We start from the raw sequence: 16,735 nt of genomic DNA, 5'->3' as shown, positions 1-16,735 counted from the left end.
CAAGAGGGTGCTCCTAAAGTGTTTTGAGATGCCTTTCCCCTAAATAATACAATATCTATTTTCTTAGTAAACTTCTCTCTTTGTAGAAGATACTGCATCTGTTGCCGAGTTTGTCTAATTTAGTAAATATTCCCAATTTGTGAGATAGTTAATGAACCTGATTTTTTTTTTCTTAGATGCCTAGAATGGATAAGCTGGAACTTTCACATTCCCACACACCTTAAAAATGACTGCTTCAGACTACATATTTAAATTATATTATTGTTTTTACCAAACTAAAGATGCTGATTGGGGTCTGCTTCTCACATCTTTGGCCCCTTTGCATGGAATTAGCAGTACAATGATAGGAAAATGCCACAAGGAGCCACCTTCTCAGCATCTAAATATAAATATAAGACACAGGCTCTTAGATGTTTGCTTTCTTATGATGCTGACCTGATGCTTGTATTCATAATTGTAGTGAAAGCACAGTAGATGGGGGAGTTGGATCATACATTTGAGAACGTTCTTTCACTAAGGTGATTCTGAGTTATCCAGGTGACTTAATGAAAATGTTCATATTTTAATTTTTGGAGAATTTCACCTGCTGATTGCAGTCTAACCTGTATCTGTGCTATTTTCCTTTCACTTTTCTACTGTTTTGTTAAAATGTATTTGGATTCGGCAATCTGTGGATTGTGTTTTCCGGTGAGTGGTATTGATCAGCCCTCCATGTAGCATTTCATACCCCATCAGTGCTGAGTCTCATTCAGACCCATGTGACACCGCGAGGAAGCTTGTCCTTTCATCATGTTCCCCGACATAAAGGCACCATTTGTAGACCTGAGTGGATTGAGATCAGGAGCATTTAAGAGGCTTTCCTGGGGGGAGAGTCGTACAGACTTCCTTGATTCGTATTGCCGGGGTCCTGATCTAGCCCTCTAGTCAGACTCAGCTTCTGTCCCCAGCTGCCCTGACCCTGACGCCATGCCCAGCTGAGTGCCATCAGGCCAGCCTTGGGACAGCAAAGTTGCAGAACCAGCTGCCAGTAAAACCAAGCACCTTAGGCAGAAGCAGTCTTGAAAATGAGCTCTAACTAACCGGGAGCAGGACTGAGCAGACTTCGGTCAGGAGCATTTGTGCAGGGAACCCTTTCTGGAAACAGCCCTGTGCTGGCCCAGGGCTGCTGGGACTCCATTGGAAAGAGGGGTCTTGGGAGCCGGTAGGGCCCCACCACAGCCAGGTCCCTGAGATCCTTGCCACCGAGGCGTTCCATGTTCACTGTTATTCATGCAGCTCTCTTGGCACAATTTCAAGTTCATAAACTCAGCTGATTGGAGGACAGACACATTTCTGAGCAAGCAGTGCTTCTCTAGACTGCATGAAAAAAGTCCTCTGCATTAGGAATATACTGGTATTATATTTAATTCATAATATATATCTAAAGCACCATTTTTTTCCAGTAGAGTCTGGTATAAAATGTTTTGCTTCTTCCTGTGAGGGTGTTAAATTTTATGTTGATGTGTAATTGGCTGTCATTTAATTTTAAAAGCAAGGAAAAATACAATCTCAAGGCACTTGGGAGGAAAACGCCTGGATAAATGAACCCTTAACCCTTTTTTGCATAAAGGACCCCCTTGGGAATCTGAGAGCTCTGGATCCTTCCCCCAGAGAATGCCTACACATGCACCATTTGGCTCACAATTTCTGGGAGCTTCAAGAGCCTCTCAAAAGCCCATCCATAGCTAAGAGCCTGATCCCAGAAGTGATTCTAGCATCGCTTCTCCTCCTCAGTCAGGAGCTATGGAATCGCCCTGAGGCTGAATGCCGGAGGAGAGCCAGAGTCCCTGCACCTGTGGCTGTTACTGAGCGTGTGATGTGTGGTTTCCCTGAGGAAGCCTCTCCTAGAGCAGCATGTGTGAGTGGTGGGTCCGCAGCAGCCCTTTCCTCCAGGCCCTCCCTTTAGCCCGTGGCCGCCTGTCCAGGGCCTCACTTCTGGGCAAGGGCTTGTCCCCTGCCGTCCTGCTCTGGCAGGGCCTCTGTCTCGCTGCTTCTGTCTGTCCCCCTTCAAGTGTGCAAATGACTGTGCCGTGGGGAGTACCTGAGGAGGTGCTGCTCAGCCTGTGGGAAGTCCTGCTTACTGTAGAAAGTTTATGAGGACCCTGAGGCTGCTGGTAAGAAACTGAAGTCTGTGTCGCTTCACTCTAGTGAAGGCCTTTCCCTTTGAAATGTGGGTACCTTTATATTTGCAGACATTTTTCCTTGAGTCTTTGTATTTCCCGAATAGTCTTCTTGTTACACATTGTAGTTACAGTGACTTTGGGGTGATAAGACACTCAAAATGGAATTCAGGTGGTGAGCTGGGCAGTCTGAACTTTAGGAATTGGCCTGAAGGGGACCTAAGCGAGTCAGGAAGGGGAATGTGCTGCTCGCTGGCTGCTCTTTAAATGCACATCGGGGCGGGCGTTTCTTGGAAGGCCCTTGGCCCGTCCAGTGCTCTACCACGGCAGCCTGGGCTGGCGTGCAAGTCCCTGTATGGGGGCCCCCCCGACCTCTGTATTGGGCCGCTAGTCCCTGGTGTACCCGGGTCCACCACCCCGCCCCGAGGCCCTGATATTCTGGGAGCCCAGTGCTTGTCGCCCACGCTGTGACTCAGTCTAGCTCTGTGGGTGTACGTGCACGTGTGTGTGGCAGATATATGGGCCCGACTTCTGTTAAAGGAAACTAATGCACTCTCGTGAGCGTGGTCCCCCTCCAAGCAGTCCTCACTGGGCCGTTTAATCTAATTATGCACCCTTCACTTAAAGCGTTTTTTGGAGCTGCTTTTTAGAGTTGCTTCCGGAGTCTGTGCCATTCCTTTAAGTATTCTGAGTGACAGCAAATCTTCCTACTTTCTAGATGGATTGGATCTTTGAGAAATTGCCAGACGTCATTCAGGGGTGATGGTGATTATGAGACTAAGAAATTAAATGTTTGGTTCAAGACAGAGAGTATCAGTGATAAAATAATGCACTTTTTCTTATGTGTCCGACTGCAAGCGCATTTCCAAAAAGATTTTTAGCAGAGGCAGCAAAACTGGAATAAGCCCTTTAAGGTGACTCTTGAAAGGATATTGCACTTATCTCGAATTCTAAGGTGTGTTTAAAAAGTAGGCTTATCATGTTCTAGCACATCTTATATAAGAATGTGCAGGGTGTCTTTCTCTGAAATTCATGCTGAAATTCATCATAAGGTTGAGATCACAAAATGCATGTTCGGTTATAAAACTTGAATATCAGCGAAATATTTAATTACACTTTTAATTAGTAAGTATTGGGTGCCGCATAATACAGCCCCCCCTATGCTGAGAGGAGAGGTGCCATTTGGTCACAGTCAGAATTTCATGTCATCTGATCTGTTTTAACTGACAGAGCATTGTCTAAATGATTAACTTCAAGCCACAAAATTTGTCCTGTTCTCTGTCCTGTGGAGGATTAATTCAGGAACCCGAGAGCTCACTGCAGTGCTCAGCCTTTGGCATCTTCTGCCCCAGGTCTGGAGGCTGCCAGATGACAAATACCAGTGGGGAGAGAAGGGGACAGTGGTTCTGCAGGTTTCACTGTGGTCCAGGACACTGAGCAGCCTTTTGTGCTCTGTACTGTCCTTACCTGGCAGCAGGAGGTCTGAGCCAGGGGGCACAGTCGTTTTACTGATGGAGAAGTAAGATAGGTTTCTGAGATGGTCGTGTTATCTTTGGGGACTTAGCTCCCCGACTTTCTTCATCCCAAGACCCAGTGCAGGCTTTCTTGGGAATCATATTTTACTTTTTATATAAAAGAAGAGCTCTGTGAGGGCTGCCTAACCCTGGAAAGCGCTGAGATGGTTTTGTGACCAGCAGACACACGTGAGCATTTCCTGGACTAGCCTGGCTTCTGATGGAAGGAGGAGGAGTCGGGTGCTGTCCCCGTGGCCAGGGACGAGAGGCCTTTGTGTCTGCAGAGGGAGTTTCCCTTTAACACTGTACTCAAGCCTGTTGGCTAGAGTGCTGGCTCTAATGTTTCAGGGCCAGGATCAAGGAGGATCCGGGTGTCCTGCCAGGGAGGACATTTGTGCTCGGTCCTCTTACAGCCGGGCTCCTGTTTCAGGGCGGAGATTGCAGTGCCTTCTTCCCAGTGCTGGGGCCTCTGCTGGGCCTTCAGGTCCACACTGGCGGGTGTGCTCTGCCCTTGGGTGCCCTTGGCCCTTGTTGGCCAGGAGATGACTGCCCCCAACGAAACCCAATGAAAACCCCAAAGGGTTATGGTGGTGGCCCAACGAAAACCCCAAAGGGTTATGCCCGCAGGAAGATGGGACCTAAGCTGAGCTGCCTTCCCCTGTCCTGGTGATTTTTGTCCTTATCAAAAATACAAGGCCCCCACGTGCCACAACTAAGAAGCCTGTGAGCAACAACTGAGACCCAATGCAACCAAAAAAAATAAATAAATAAAATAAAAATACAAGGCCCACGCTCTGCTTAGTGACCATTTGGTAGCTTAATTGTGTTCATTCTGTCCCCATTAAGTCTCTGAGCCTCAGAGATGGGCCCTGCTTTCTGCCTCTCTGAAGCAAAGCCACCATCCAGGGAGGGAGCTGCCTTCTGTGGGGCCCAAGCTTGGCCAGGAACCCCCAGGGCCCTCACAGGGGAACCTTGATCACTGGCTGCTGCCAGTGATCCAGTGGAAACTGAGGCTCTACCCTGGAAAGATAAACAAGGGACATTGCTCTCTGGTGAAGTTTTTTATTACTTCATTTAAAAAACGTGGTTTTTAAAATATAAATTTATTTATTTTTGGCTGCACTGGGTCTTTGTTGCTGTGCATCGGCCTTTTCTAGTTGTGGCGAGCAGGGGCTACTCTTCTTTGCAGGGCGCGGGCTTCTCATTGCGGTGGCTTCTCTTGTTGCGGAGCACGGGCTCTAGGCGCGCGGGCTTCAGTAGTTGTGCCTCGCGGGCTCTAGAGTGCAGGCTCAGTAGTTGTGGTGTACGGGCTTAGCTGCTCTGTGGCATGTGGGATCTTCCCGGACCAGGGCTCAAACCTGTGTCCCCTGCATTGGCAGGTGGATTCTTAACCACTGCGTCACCAGGGAAGCCCTAAAAAACGGTTTTAAATTAGTACTTTTCTTGAAAAGTTCCTGGGTTCTCATGTCAGTTGCTTCCTAGAGTCCCTTGAGATTTGTTGGTTGTTGGCTTTTTCTGTGACCTTCAGGAGCTGGGGCAGGTATGGGCTAGGATACGTAATTTCACTAGGAAGGAGTCTTGAGCCAAAACTAACGGGAGGAAACTAAGCCAAAAAGCATAGTTGTTGACCTCAGCCAGAGTCAGGGGACTTGCCTGCACATCCCCGTCATCTGTGAGGTGGTCGTGGCGCCAACATGAGCTGTCCCCTCCCCCGTGCAACCATCGTCCTTTCCACTCACCCTCCCATTGGCTACGCCGCACTGTTGACGAGATCACTGCATTTTGTGTGGACTGCATCACACTCCCACCACCTGTCTTTCTGACGCATGCGCAGAATCCAGCCCTTCAGGCCCAAGTCCTCTGCGGTCCTGCCGGGGACTTGGCACTGAAGGGTCTCCCGGGGGACCAGGCCAATCCGAGGACTCTTGGATTGGGCCTCTTCTGTCTGGGCTGGGTGGGGGAGGGTGATGACGCGGTAGCAGTGGTGGCGGTGGAGCCTGGCGCTGGGCCAGCTGCCTTGGTGACTCTGCCCTGATCAGTTGCAGGCCCAGGGCCTTCTGTCTGGCCGACAGCGACGAGGAGTCCTCCAGTGCTGGCTCCTCTGACGAAGACGACGCACCAGAGCCTGGCGCAGGAGACAAACCGCTTCTCCCAGGGGCTGAAGGGTGAGTGGATCCAGCTTCTGGGGTCTTCAGACCTGAAGACCTGAATAGCTTTCCCTAATTAAGAGGGTCCAGACCAAAATGGTTTTCTTGGGCCGTTGGAATCAATAACAGAGAATTGAAGGGCGTGTTTATCACAAGGAGCACAGATTACACAACAGCTCCCCCTAGTGCGGATAGGGAGCATTACTTCCCTTCCGACGGGTCACACTTGCTTCTGTTGAGCTTTTAGTTCCTACGATGTTGAAACATTCAGGTGATTTCTTCAGTGAATTTTGAAAACGTGGGTCACTTAGCTGATCTTTTGGATCATGAACTACATTTTGGTAGCTCCCTTTGCCTGTTACTTGGACTGCTGAACGATCAAAGTGCTTAGGCTGCCTCTCTGTAAGGATCTTTTAATTATTTAAAGTGAGTGAAGAAACTAAAATGATAAAGAAACCAGGTGATTCAGAAGTATTTGTAAGAAAATATCAACCTATTCACTTTGAAATCCTACAGAAGATGAAAAGAGAATCTAGGTGTTTGAGGAATTGGGACTAAAGTTTGTGTGCATTATTTAAACTCTCCCCACCTGACCTTCTTTTTTTTTTTTTTTTTTTTTTTGCGATATGGGGGCCTCTCACTGTTGTGGCCTCTCCCGTTGCGGAGCACAGGCTCCGGACGCACAGGCTCAGTGGCCATGGCTCACGGGCCCAGCCACTCCGCGGCATGTGGGATCTTCCCGGACCGGGGCACGAACCCGTGTCCCCTGCATCGGCAGGCAGACTCTCAACCACTGCGCCACCAGGAAAGCCCCCTGACCTTCTTAAGAACAATTGCTTTTGCCGAGACACATACACATACTATTCCTGACACTCTGGAACTGTGGAAGATTTTAAGAGCAAATATCCTCTCTTCTTAGGGCAGTCTTAGGTAGATATGACCTGATACAGGAAGGCTTGCTTTCCTGGGCTGCTAGGGTATCAGCTGGATGCAGCTTTTTTCTTTAGATGCTCCTGAGCCCTTTGACAAGTCGTTGCTGCTCAGAGTTGCTGTGACACCATCTAAAAGGCAGATGTTTTACTGTGTTTTGCGGCCCTGTTAATGCAGCCTGATTTCTTATTTGCTATGTAGAGATGGTGAGGTTTCGCTCAGTGGACACTGGATTTATATTCAGTATTTGAAGGTTATAAAGGAGAGCGGGTGAGATGCCTTCCCTGCTTGCACTGGGAGAACTTGGTCAGACTCGCCATTGTCAAGACTCAGGCTCTATCTGATGTCTGCACCTTGTCTAAAGTTGTAGTTCTCTGGACTTCCCTGGTGGTCCAGTGGTTAAGACTCCGTGCTTCCACTGCAGGAGCACAGGTTCGATCCCTGGTCGGGGAACTAAGATCCTGCATGCCATGCAGCACAGCCAAAAATAAATAAATTAAATTAAATTAAAAAATAAATAAAGTAGTAGTTCTCACCTGGGGGTTATTTTGTCCCCCCCCCCCAGGGACATTTAGCCATGTCCAGAGACATTTTTTATTGTCATATCTGTGGGGGAACGTGCTATTGACATCCAGTAGGCTGAGGCCAGGGATGCTGTTAAACATCTGGCAACATCCACAACAAAGAATCGCCCAGTCCACCGTGTCAGTGGTGCTGCGGTTGAGAAACTCAGGTCTAAAGTCAGGTGAACACAGAGCCACCAAATTGTTTGTGAAGGAACAAAGTCTATACTAACACCCGTCTGTGTCCCTCATTTAAAGGTATGTTGGAGGTCACCGAACAAGTAAGATTATGAGGTTTGTTGATAAAATTACCAAGTCAAAATATTTCCAAAAGGCAACGGAGACAGAGTTCATTAAAAAGAAGATTGAAGAAGTCTCCAATACACCACTGCTGCTAACTGTAGAAGTACAAGAATGTAGAGGAACCTTGGCGGTCAACATCCCACCTCCCCCGACGGACCGAATATGGTGCGTAGAGGGCCCCTCGGGGTCAGCCAGTGACCCCCCGTCTTGCGTGACCATAAAATCCCAGCTTGCTGACCCTCGACACTATGGAAAGTACCTTCTCCTGGGAAGAAACACTTACCAACGTTTTTCGTGGAACCTTAACATTAGTTGTAAATCTGATTCTGTCTTCTACTGTGAGTGGTTAATTCACATATAAAGGCTCATCTTCACACGTTAGGAAGAGTTAAGGTTACTGGTGAAGTTTATGGGATGAGCTGTTTCTATTCTTGGTCTTCCTCCTCTCTCAAGCCAACCCTTTCCACCAGTGAGAACAGCTATCATTTGTAGACCTCTTATTCTCTGCCTAGCCTGGGGTGTAACTGCTTCACCTGGCCAGTCCTCACAGCATCCTGTGGAGATAGGGCCATCGTTATGCCCACCTTACAGATGGGGATCACACATCCAGCAGAGTCCTGGGCGGTTAGGGAAGACTTCTGCAGGTCAGACCTGGATATTAAGGAGGCAGGAGCATGTGTGCTTGGTAACTGCGGTGGAAGGTCTACCCAGAGAGTTGTCATTTGACTGAGCCAGTGGGTCTTAACTCCACCTGTGTATCACAGTCACCTGGGTGGCTTGTTAAAGCTATGCCCAGCCCAGCCCCCAGGATTCAGCAGTTGGGGGACTAAGCCAGGATTGAGAATCACTGAAATAAATTTTTCATGAGCCCAGCAGAAGAAAATCACTATCTATAAATCTCAATTTTAAATTGACATTCAAATGTGCATAAGGGTATATGAGGATTGCATAAAAGACCTCTTTGTACCATAAGCTACAGTTGTGTGAAAAAGATAGCTCTGTTCTGTTATAGAGTGAAACCAGCATGCTGGTACACAACCTTAGTGTTCAGAAGGGCTTGTAGGAATGATCACAAAAGGGTTTTTTAATTGACTGATCATTTAATGATGATATTGGTGTTTCCCAGTAAAAACTTTAAAATACCATTTTAGATTTTATTTTTTAAAAGTAATGTTTTCACTGGAAGAACATGAAGAAAACAGAAAAAAAAAGCCTGTAGCCTTACCATCCAAAAATAACCAGTTAATAAGTAACTTACTATACATTTTTCCAAGCCTAATAACAAATTTTTTTAAAATAGTAAGCGTTGATACGTTTCTTCCTCTTCCAAGCTTTGACTTAGGAGTTACAAATGCCACTGCTCAATGGGAGTTAAAATTAGAGACCGCTGGGCTAGTGCCACCCAGTGCATGCTCGAGTGCTGAACTGTTTATTAATCCACAAAGATAAGTATAGATATTGAGAGTGTTTAGAAACATGTATAGCAATTTGCCATTTTCATTGTACAGGCAGAGCTCATCTCGCTATGCTTTACTTTCCTGTACTTGCGATATTGCGTTTTTTACAAATTGGAGGTTAGTGACAACCCTGCATCGTCAGATGATGATTAGCATTTTTTTAGCAATAAAGTGTTTTTCAATTGAGATACATACATTGTTTTGCACACTTAATTGACTACAGAATAGTGTAAATATAACTTTTATATGCACTGGGAAACCAAAAATTCACGTGACTCACTTTATTGCAGTAATTAGCTTTATTGTGGTAATCTGGAACTGAGCCCACGGTATCTCCAAGGTGTGCCTGGATTTTTTAAAACATTGGTCCGTGATGGGTTGAAGTTTTTAGTTTGATAGCACACAGTCTCTTGACTGGATTCCTTACCAACAATTCTGAGTGCCAGTCTGCTCCACTGAGAAGCCATAATTATGGTGTGGAGTGTGGAATGAAAAAGCAGGTTATAGAACATTTCTATTTAGGTATGCATATTAGGAGTGTGGGGAAAATTGATCCCACTTCTCTCAGTGGTCCTATCTTGGTTATGAGACTCAGAGAGAGAGTGTCTTTTATTTTCTGCTTTATACACTTGTATATTTTGGATTTTGTAACAGACATATCCTACTTTCATAAGAATAGAAACAAAAAAGATCCTTGCCATTTTAGGAAAAACAAAAACCAGAAACAATGCCCAGGTCATGAACTTCTCCAGTGGCATTTCCTGGCTTTCTTAGTTTGTCACAACTGTTCTCAGATCATCACGGCCCTGGGTCCAGGGACACAGGGAGTTCACAATTCATACTTGCTGCACTGAAGTGTTTTTTAGAAGGGATTTTCGGAAGAAGAGAACATTTAAGTAGTGATAAAGCCTTGTGTAAATGAGGAATGTTTGCTCTTGGTACTGTCCACTTCTTTTCTTTGATTCTAAATGTGGTTATTACTTGTCTTTAAAAAGGTATGGTTTCCGGAAGCCACCACATATCGAGCTGAAAGCTCGGCCAAAACTTGGAGAGAGAGAAGTGACTTTAGTTCATGTGACAGACTGGATAGAGAAGAAACTGGAGCAAGAGTTTCAGGTACACCTGCAGTGTCATCTAGTGTTTCGTGCTGAGGCTCTAAAAGCTCTGGGTAGAACAGAGGTTCTGAACTTCATGTGGGTCAGGATCCTCCTTGGAAAATCTGGTGAAAACTATGGACCCCAGGAAAGTACACATATGATCAAATAGGCATAAAGTTTCAGGTTTAGTTTAAAAAACTCTGAAACTCATCCACAGAACCCCGTGAAGTAGTCTTTAGAGGAAACTCAAAAGGTAGGGGTCAAAGAGCAAAATGACTATCTTGTACCAGTAGGCCCAGCGAGGGTTAAGCCGTCCATCTGCTGGGGCTATCTTTGGACTTTTTCCCTGGGTGGGGCCTGGATTTGGCCAGCTAGTAGCACCCGGGCTGTGGTGGTTCCTGCCCTTGTGTGGTACCCATCTTGCTTAGTTTGTTTTCAACAAACAAATTGTTTGTTTGTTGCAACAAACATTCTGCGTGTAGCTACCACCTACCCTGGAAGTCCAAAGATGAATCAGGCCTGTCCCTCCCTTGTGGATCTTCTAGAGTAGTCTAGAGATCTTCTGGAGTTGACTAAGCCAGAGCTCATTCTCTAAGCCTGTCTTCTGCATTCTGCCACCAAGGGAAATAGCAGTGTAGCTGAGGCCGTGGAATGAGCTGTTCCTATCAAATTTTTATCAGGTTTTTGAGGCATAGGTGTCTTTTAAGGTTTTACGGATTAACAGACTATTTACTTTGTAGTAAATTTCAGCTTTTGAAGAAGACCGGTATTATTTTTGCAGTAGTATATTTTGAGTTATTGCCTTTAAAATTATATATTTTTTATTATTTAAAAGCTATAGGTTAAATATAACTAAAAACCGATCTATGGAAAGCTTAATCTTATCTCCAAAAGGCAAAGTACTTTGAACCTAATTAGGGGAAAGACAATCTCATGCCTTCAGTTCTTTTCCTTTTTCTTATCTCCCTAGATCCTGCATTAGGAATTTGGGTGGGTCATCTCTTTTAGGGGTATTGGGATATAAGTGTCATCTCTTTTAGGGGTCAAACTTTGGTGCATGGTATTTTTGAGGCAAGTTGGGAAGTTGAAGGGTAACTGCTTGCATTCTCCCATGGCCACCTGTTTTTGTTTTTGCTTTGGAAGAAAGCATTGCTGAAGTTGAATACATTGCCAAAATTCACTTACATAAAATTAGTTTATAAACAGATAGGCAAAGCACCATTATTGTCAATCACTCATTATCCTTTGGGTGTTCACTATAGTAGGATTTCTTTCATATGTAGCTTTAACTGGTTCTGGTTTGAAAAAAAAAATTAGCTTACATTTTTGTTGCTAGGATTTAAATGGATAAGTTGGCTTATGTGTGTTGGAATATGTGTTCTGGATATAATAGTTTGGAAATACTGTGAGCAGCTTACGCTCTTAATTCTCTTAATGTTATTTATCAATTCATGAGTAATTTTATTATATGTACATGAAATCAAAGGCTGCTTCTTCCTCAGAGCTTATTGGGTTCTCATGTTCGTGCACTGGTGTGATACCTCAACGCTTTCTAAATATCATAGAGGAATTAGTTTGGAATGTGTAGGAAAAGTTGTTTCATATGTATTTTAAAAACTAGTCTAAAGCCTAAAATTATTATCAGAACACACTAGGGCAACTCTGAGAAAAGAGCATTCTTCCACATGCCTGTTCCTTCTTTCTACAGAAAGTTTTTGTCATGCCAAATATGGACGACGTTTATATCCCTATCATGCACTCAGCCATGGATCCTCGCTCCACTTCCAGCCTCCTGAAAGACCCACTGGTGGAGGCTGCTGATCAACTGTGATGGGTGCAGACCTGGTGTTCCCAGTATTATGAGATGAAGCTCAAGGTGTGGGGTTCTCGGCTGCCACCTGGGCTGTAGCACTGGCCTTTCCTTGTGCCACAGCTTCTGCCCTCTGCCTACTGGTGCCCATCCCACTGGGAGGTGTCCAGTGAATGGGGTCCAGATTGCCTCCTGCAAAGCTTTGACTCAGCAAAGGAAAACTGGAAGGATCGTCACAGTGGATCCAGAGATTACAGGTGACTCCCACCATGGCTTTTCTAAGTCTACCAGTTTTTGTGGCAGCAAAAGAGCACATTAAGAGCGAAGCTGCACAGCTGGAAGGCTTCCCCTTGCCTCCTCGATGCCTCCAAAGCTTTTTCTCAGGCAGCCAGTGCAGTGGAATGTTTTCTCACTTTTAGTTTGTGTGATGCAGCCCTCCACACCAAGAGAACGTCAGTGTGGTTACACACGTGGAGGGTGGGGAGTAGAATTTTGTAAACCATTTCTTTGGTGATAAAAAGATATGCATAGCAACTTACTCTTATCAATTGTGCGTTTTGGAAGCAAGTAGCCATAGAATATACACTCTAACACACTATCAGCTGGGGCGGGAACCGTGGGATTTATGTGACCATTAGGCAAAGCCATGAGATCAAACCATCCCACACCTTTTACCAAGGAGGTACAATCACCTGGTTTCTGACTAATCCCAAATGTTTTCCTGAGACTTGAGCATATGTGGAAATATCAAACAAACCTAATGACTGGACTGGGGTGGGGCCAGAAAGCCAGAGCCACCGTCCTTCCACCTGGCACTTGCTGTGAGCTCTGGGAAGCTTTAAATAGGCATCTTAAATGCTTTGTTAACCTAATTGGTTTGGGATGTTTTGTGGGCAGTTTCCTTTTCCGATGGCCAAAACCGGAGACTGCTCTCTACCATCTTGAGTCAAGACGATGCTGATGTTTGCTCAGCATCAAACACTTGCTGTTTGTTCAGCATCGAACACTACAGATCTCAAAATTAACGTGACATTTAACGTTGCCAACTTTATTTTGTGCATTTGTGTCAGAACATTTAGTTTACAGGTTTCGGGGCTCTCTCAAACTGTGTAATTTCCTTTGAGAAGTACTCAATACAATTTTTTAATTGTTTAAAGCTGCATTCAACATCAAACTTACCTTGGGTTAACTTTTGACAACTTACATCTGTGGACAAAGCTCATAGTGGTTTTTTAAACAGCAACAGCACCTTGCCTGAACGGGACTTTAAAGAAATTAATATATTGAAAAAAACATATTTGAACCCTTATTTGATTACTTTAATTGTACCATTAAAACATTTGACTTAAATTATTGGACCATTCCAGTCAGTGTACTGTTCTGATTTCTCATTGTGTAGGTCAATTTGCCTGTCAGTGCGCATGTCTTGTTCGCTGGTCTTATAATTTTTGTGCAATAATTAAAGGCAAAGGACTAGATGCACTATTGTGTAAAGAGATTACACATGACTGTACCCTGTTGCACTTAAATCAAATAGTAATGTGGGGATTTACAATCGCTTGCATTGTTTCACAAAATAAATATCTCATGTCAAATACTAGATAAGCATCCAAGTTATTTCTACTTGATCCTGCTTAGACAATAGGAACAGAATAAACTGTGGTACAGAATAAACCTGGGCCCTCAGCTGCCAGTAGCAGCTTCAGTTTCTTGGGTGGTCACTGGACCCGTCCTGTTAAGAGGATCCAAAGTAGACCACACCCTGATATAAGGCGGGCACTATTATCCTCGATTCGTATTGTTTAAAGTCCTGCTTCTGAGCTAGAGTTTACACCAACTGCCTACTAACCCTGCTAACTTGGGGCCCCCTCCGTTAAGTACCAAAGCGGCCAGACATGGCACTTGTGCATACCTGCCCTTCAACACGTGCTGCTTTGTACTCAGAAATGATGCAAGTTTCACCTAAATCCAGGAGGGATCGGTATCACCTAGAATGTGGATTACGAAGGCGTGATTGTGCATTTATTTAGGTGCCTATGTTGTGCCCCGCAATGCACAAAACCGTCGTTGTGAGCTGTTAAAAGCTATCTGGGGCATATCCAAATAAGCAGTTGACCCTAAACGGCGGTTTTTCTAAGTGGTCCGCGAATACACCTCAGCCAGACGAGTTCAGCCCATGCAGCTCAGGACCGGGAGCCAGTTCGTGTCAAGTGCACCACGGCCTTCACTCAGGCGGTTCAAGGCCACAGCCGGATTCTCATCTCCCTTCCATGCAGACGCCCTCCCCATCGCGGTTAAATGAACCTGCCCGTCTCACTGACTGCCACGGAGAGAACAATCGGACTCAAAGGACAGGCACAGGAATAAGTAGAGACTGCAGGACCCCCGACGACTTCCCCAGCCCCCAACCCCGGCAGCCCAGTGCCGCCGTGTAGCTCGCGGTTAAAAGGGCCGCCGTCGCGGGGGGAAGACGGCCCCAGTTATGCGCAAGCGCCTGCTGCTCTGGCGCTGCAGCCTGACCCCTGGCGCCACGCGCAGGCGCGGCGGGGGCTCAAAGGCAGCGCGTCGCGACAAACAACACGGACACCACCGCTGGGATCAAGCCATTTTACTGAAGGGCTTCAGGGGAGAGTCGAAAAGCTGGGAGAACAATGAGATCCGACGTCCTTCTCCTAGCCGGGACCTGCAAGAACGAGAGCGGTGGATGAGGAGGAGGTGGTATACCCGCGAGCCCGTTTCCCACCCGCCGCCTCAGCGGCCCGGCTCAGACTCCAGTTCGCATCACCTTCATCAGCAGTCTAACACGTGCTTTAATTCGGATGTCATCACCGCCAACCGCCCACCCTCCACCCGGTTCCCAGGCCCCGAAAGAGGGGACAGACCTGCCCCGGCCCAGAACACACACCACCTCACCTTCACTCCTTCACAGTCGCTGAAAGGAAGGGGAACTCGCCGGGCTTCTACTTAAAGAAGCAGACCGGAGGTGGTTGGGCGGGCTTTACCGCCATTAACCAATAGCAAGTCAAACTTCCAGCCACGTGCCTTTAACCTGGCCTAATGATTGGCCCTGCTCACTGAGTCCTCCAGAATATAGAGCGGTTACACGTCAGCCGTAAAGATGGGCGTCAAGGAAAGACTAAGAGTCGCGCGGTGTCCTAAATTCTTCTGATTTTTTTCGCGACGTAGGTCGTCGGCTTGTGAGTAGTGCGTTTCTCCATACTACACAAAACGAAACCTTACAAACGGCAGGGCGCAAGTAATGCCTAACCTGTTTAATATTCTGTGCCAGTAGCTAGGCTAGGAGCTGAGGGGACAAACTAGTCTTGTCCCTGAATTTAAAGTGACCTGTTCCGGCAGAAAGACCTTGTGTTTGAAAGTAGACTGATGTGCAAGCAAATCCTGACTTTGTGATGAATTCGCCCTGTGACCTTGATCACTTGGCTTTTCTGAGCCTCAGTTTCTGAAAAATAGGAAAAAAAAAGTATTGTACGAGGCTTAAATAAGTTAATGTCAGTCACCTGGCACATTCTGAGTGGTAAACAAATATGTTTTTAAAGGACTGGTGTGATGTGGAAGACTTATGGATTGCAATACTTTAATAAATGCTAAAATAGAGCTATAAACACCTACTCTGGAAGCCCAAAGGAGAGAAGATCTAACATTGGGAAAGCTGAAAGTACTTCTAGGTATTGAGCTCATACTGTGAGCCAGGCATATTATTCACAAGTGGTCAATAATAAGTCCTCGCTCTCTGGGTTTGATTTACTGGAAGAGGAAACAGAAGACACACGGGCACGATATCTGGTTATCTTTACTTCCTTTATATGTTTTCCTTAGGAATTCTTTTCCTTTTTTCCTCCTAACTTAATAAGGAAAGTTTATTGTTTTTTTGTAATAATGAAAGCATTTCAGCCTGAGTTTGTAGTTGAATAGGACTCTTATTTTCATTATTTGCTACATAGTCTTTAGTTAAATTTTAAAATTCCTCTTTGATCCAAAACAGTAGTTATTTTGGCAAGTGTTTTGTAATGTCTATATGATGTTGACTTTAAGAAAAACCAAAACACACAATGTAAGAGCTGTGAGTTGAGTTTTTTCAGTGCCTTACTGAGGACTGTAGCCCAGGAGACAGTAGGAGAGCTATGAGAAAGTGTTCCCAAGAGGTAAGGGAGGAGCCAGGCTATATATGAATTTTTTTGCTGGGGAAAAAACATCTAGTCGAACATCAAAGATTACTGCTAATCACGAAGAACAGACATCTCAAGTTAATGATTTTAGTGCTTTTCTACATATGGGAAGATGCAAGAATCTAGGAGGTGTGGAAAATTTTCCTTAGATATGTATCTTAACTATCTAGGGGCAGTATCCAAAGTGCAGAATGCTTCCTGTTTTTCTCCATCCTGAAATCCCCACAGGCCCACTCTTAGTGGGTGACTTCAGTGACTAATGGCTTGATTTCCTTGTAGAACCGGAGTGGCAGACAACATTTAAAAAATATATTTATTTATTTATTTATTTGTCTGCGCCGGGTCTTAGTTGCAGCACGTGGGCTCTTTTAGTTTTGGCACGTGGGATCTAGTTCCCTGGCCAGGGATTGAACCCGGGCCCCCTGCATTGGGAGCACAGAGTCTTAACCACTGGACCACCAGTGAAGTACCTACAATGATTATTTCTATTGCTGCTGAAACATTTTCTTAAAATATTTATTTATTTGTTTATTTGGCTGTGTTGGGTCTTAGTTGCGGCACGCCGGAT

General features: G+C 45.6%; 1 protein-coding gene and 1 long non-coding RNA gene across 2 annotated transcripts in view; one reads left to right on the top strand and one right to left on the bottom strand.

Moving 5' to 3' along the window:
• Positions 1-13,577, top strand: part of TEX2 (testis expressed 2) — a 110,880-nt gene extending 97,303 nt beyond the window's left edge. The window contains exons 9-12 of the mRNA XM_082604288.1: positions 5,713-5,838; positions 7,572-7,781; positions 10,069-10,189; positions 11,879-13,577. Coding sequence (XP_082460414.1) covers positions 5,713-5,838; positions 7,572-7,781; positions 10,069-10,189; positions 11,879-12,001 — 580 coding nt within the window. The 3' untranslated portion in view covers positions 12,002-13,577. The remainder of the gene's footprint in view (positions 1-5,712; positions 5,839-7,571; positions 7,782-10,068; positions 10,190-11,878) is intronic.
• A 996-nt stretch (positions 13,578-14,573) lies between these two features.
• LOC309793656 lies at positions 14,574-16,229 on the bottom strand. The gene is made up of 2 exons (XR_014291936.1): positions 14,863-16,229; positions 14,574-14,663 (listed from the first exon to the last, which is right to left on the bottom strand). It is a non-coding gene; the product is annotated as an uncharacterized lncRNA (long non-coding RNA).
• Between the last annotated feature and the right edge of the window lie 506 nt (positions 16,230-16,735).

This window comes from Mesoplodon mirus, assembly GCF_964341445.2.
Source record: "Mesoplodon mirus genome assembly, chromosome: 18".
NCBI lineage: Eukaryota > Metazoa > Chordata > Mammalia > Artiodactyla > Ziphiidae > Mesoplodon > Mesoplodon mirus.
Note: the sequence above shows the minus strand (reverse complement) of the source record. Positions and strands in the feature narration are given on the sequence as shown.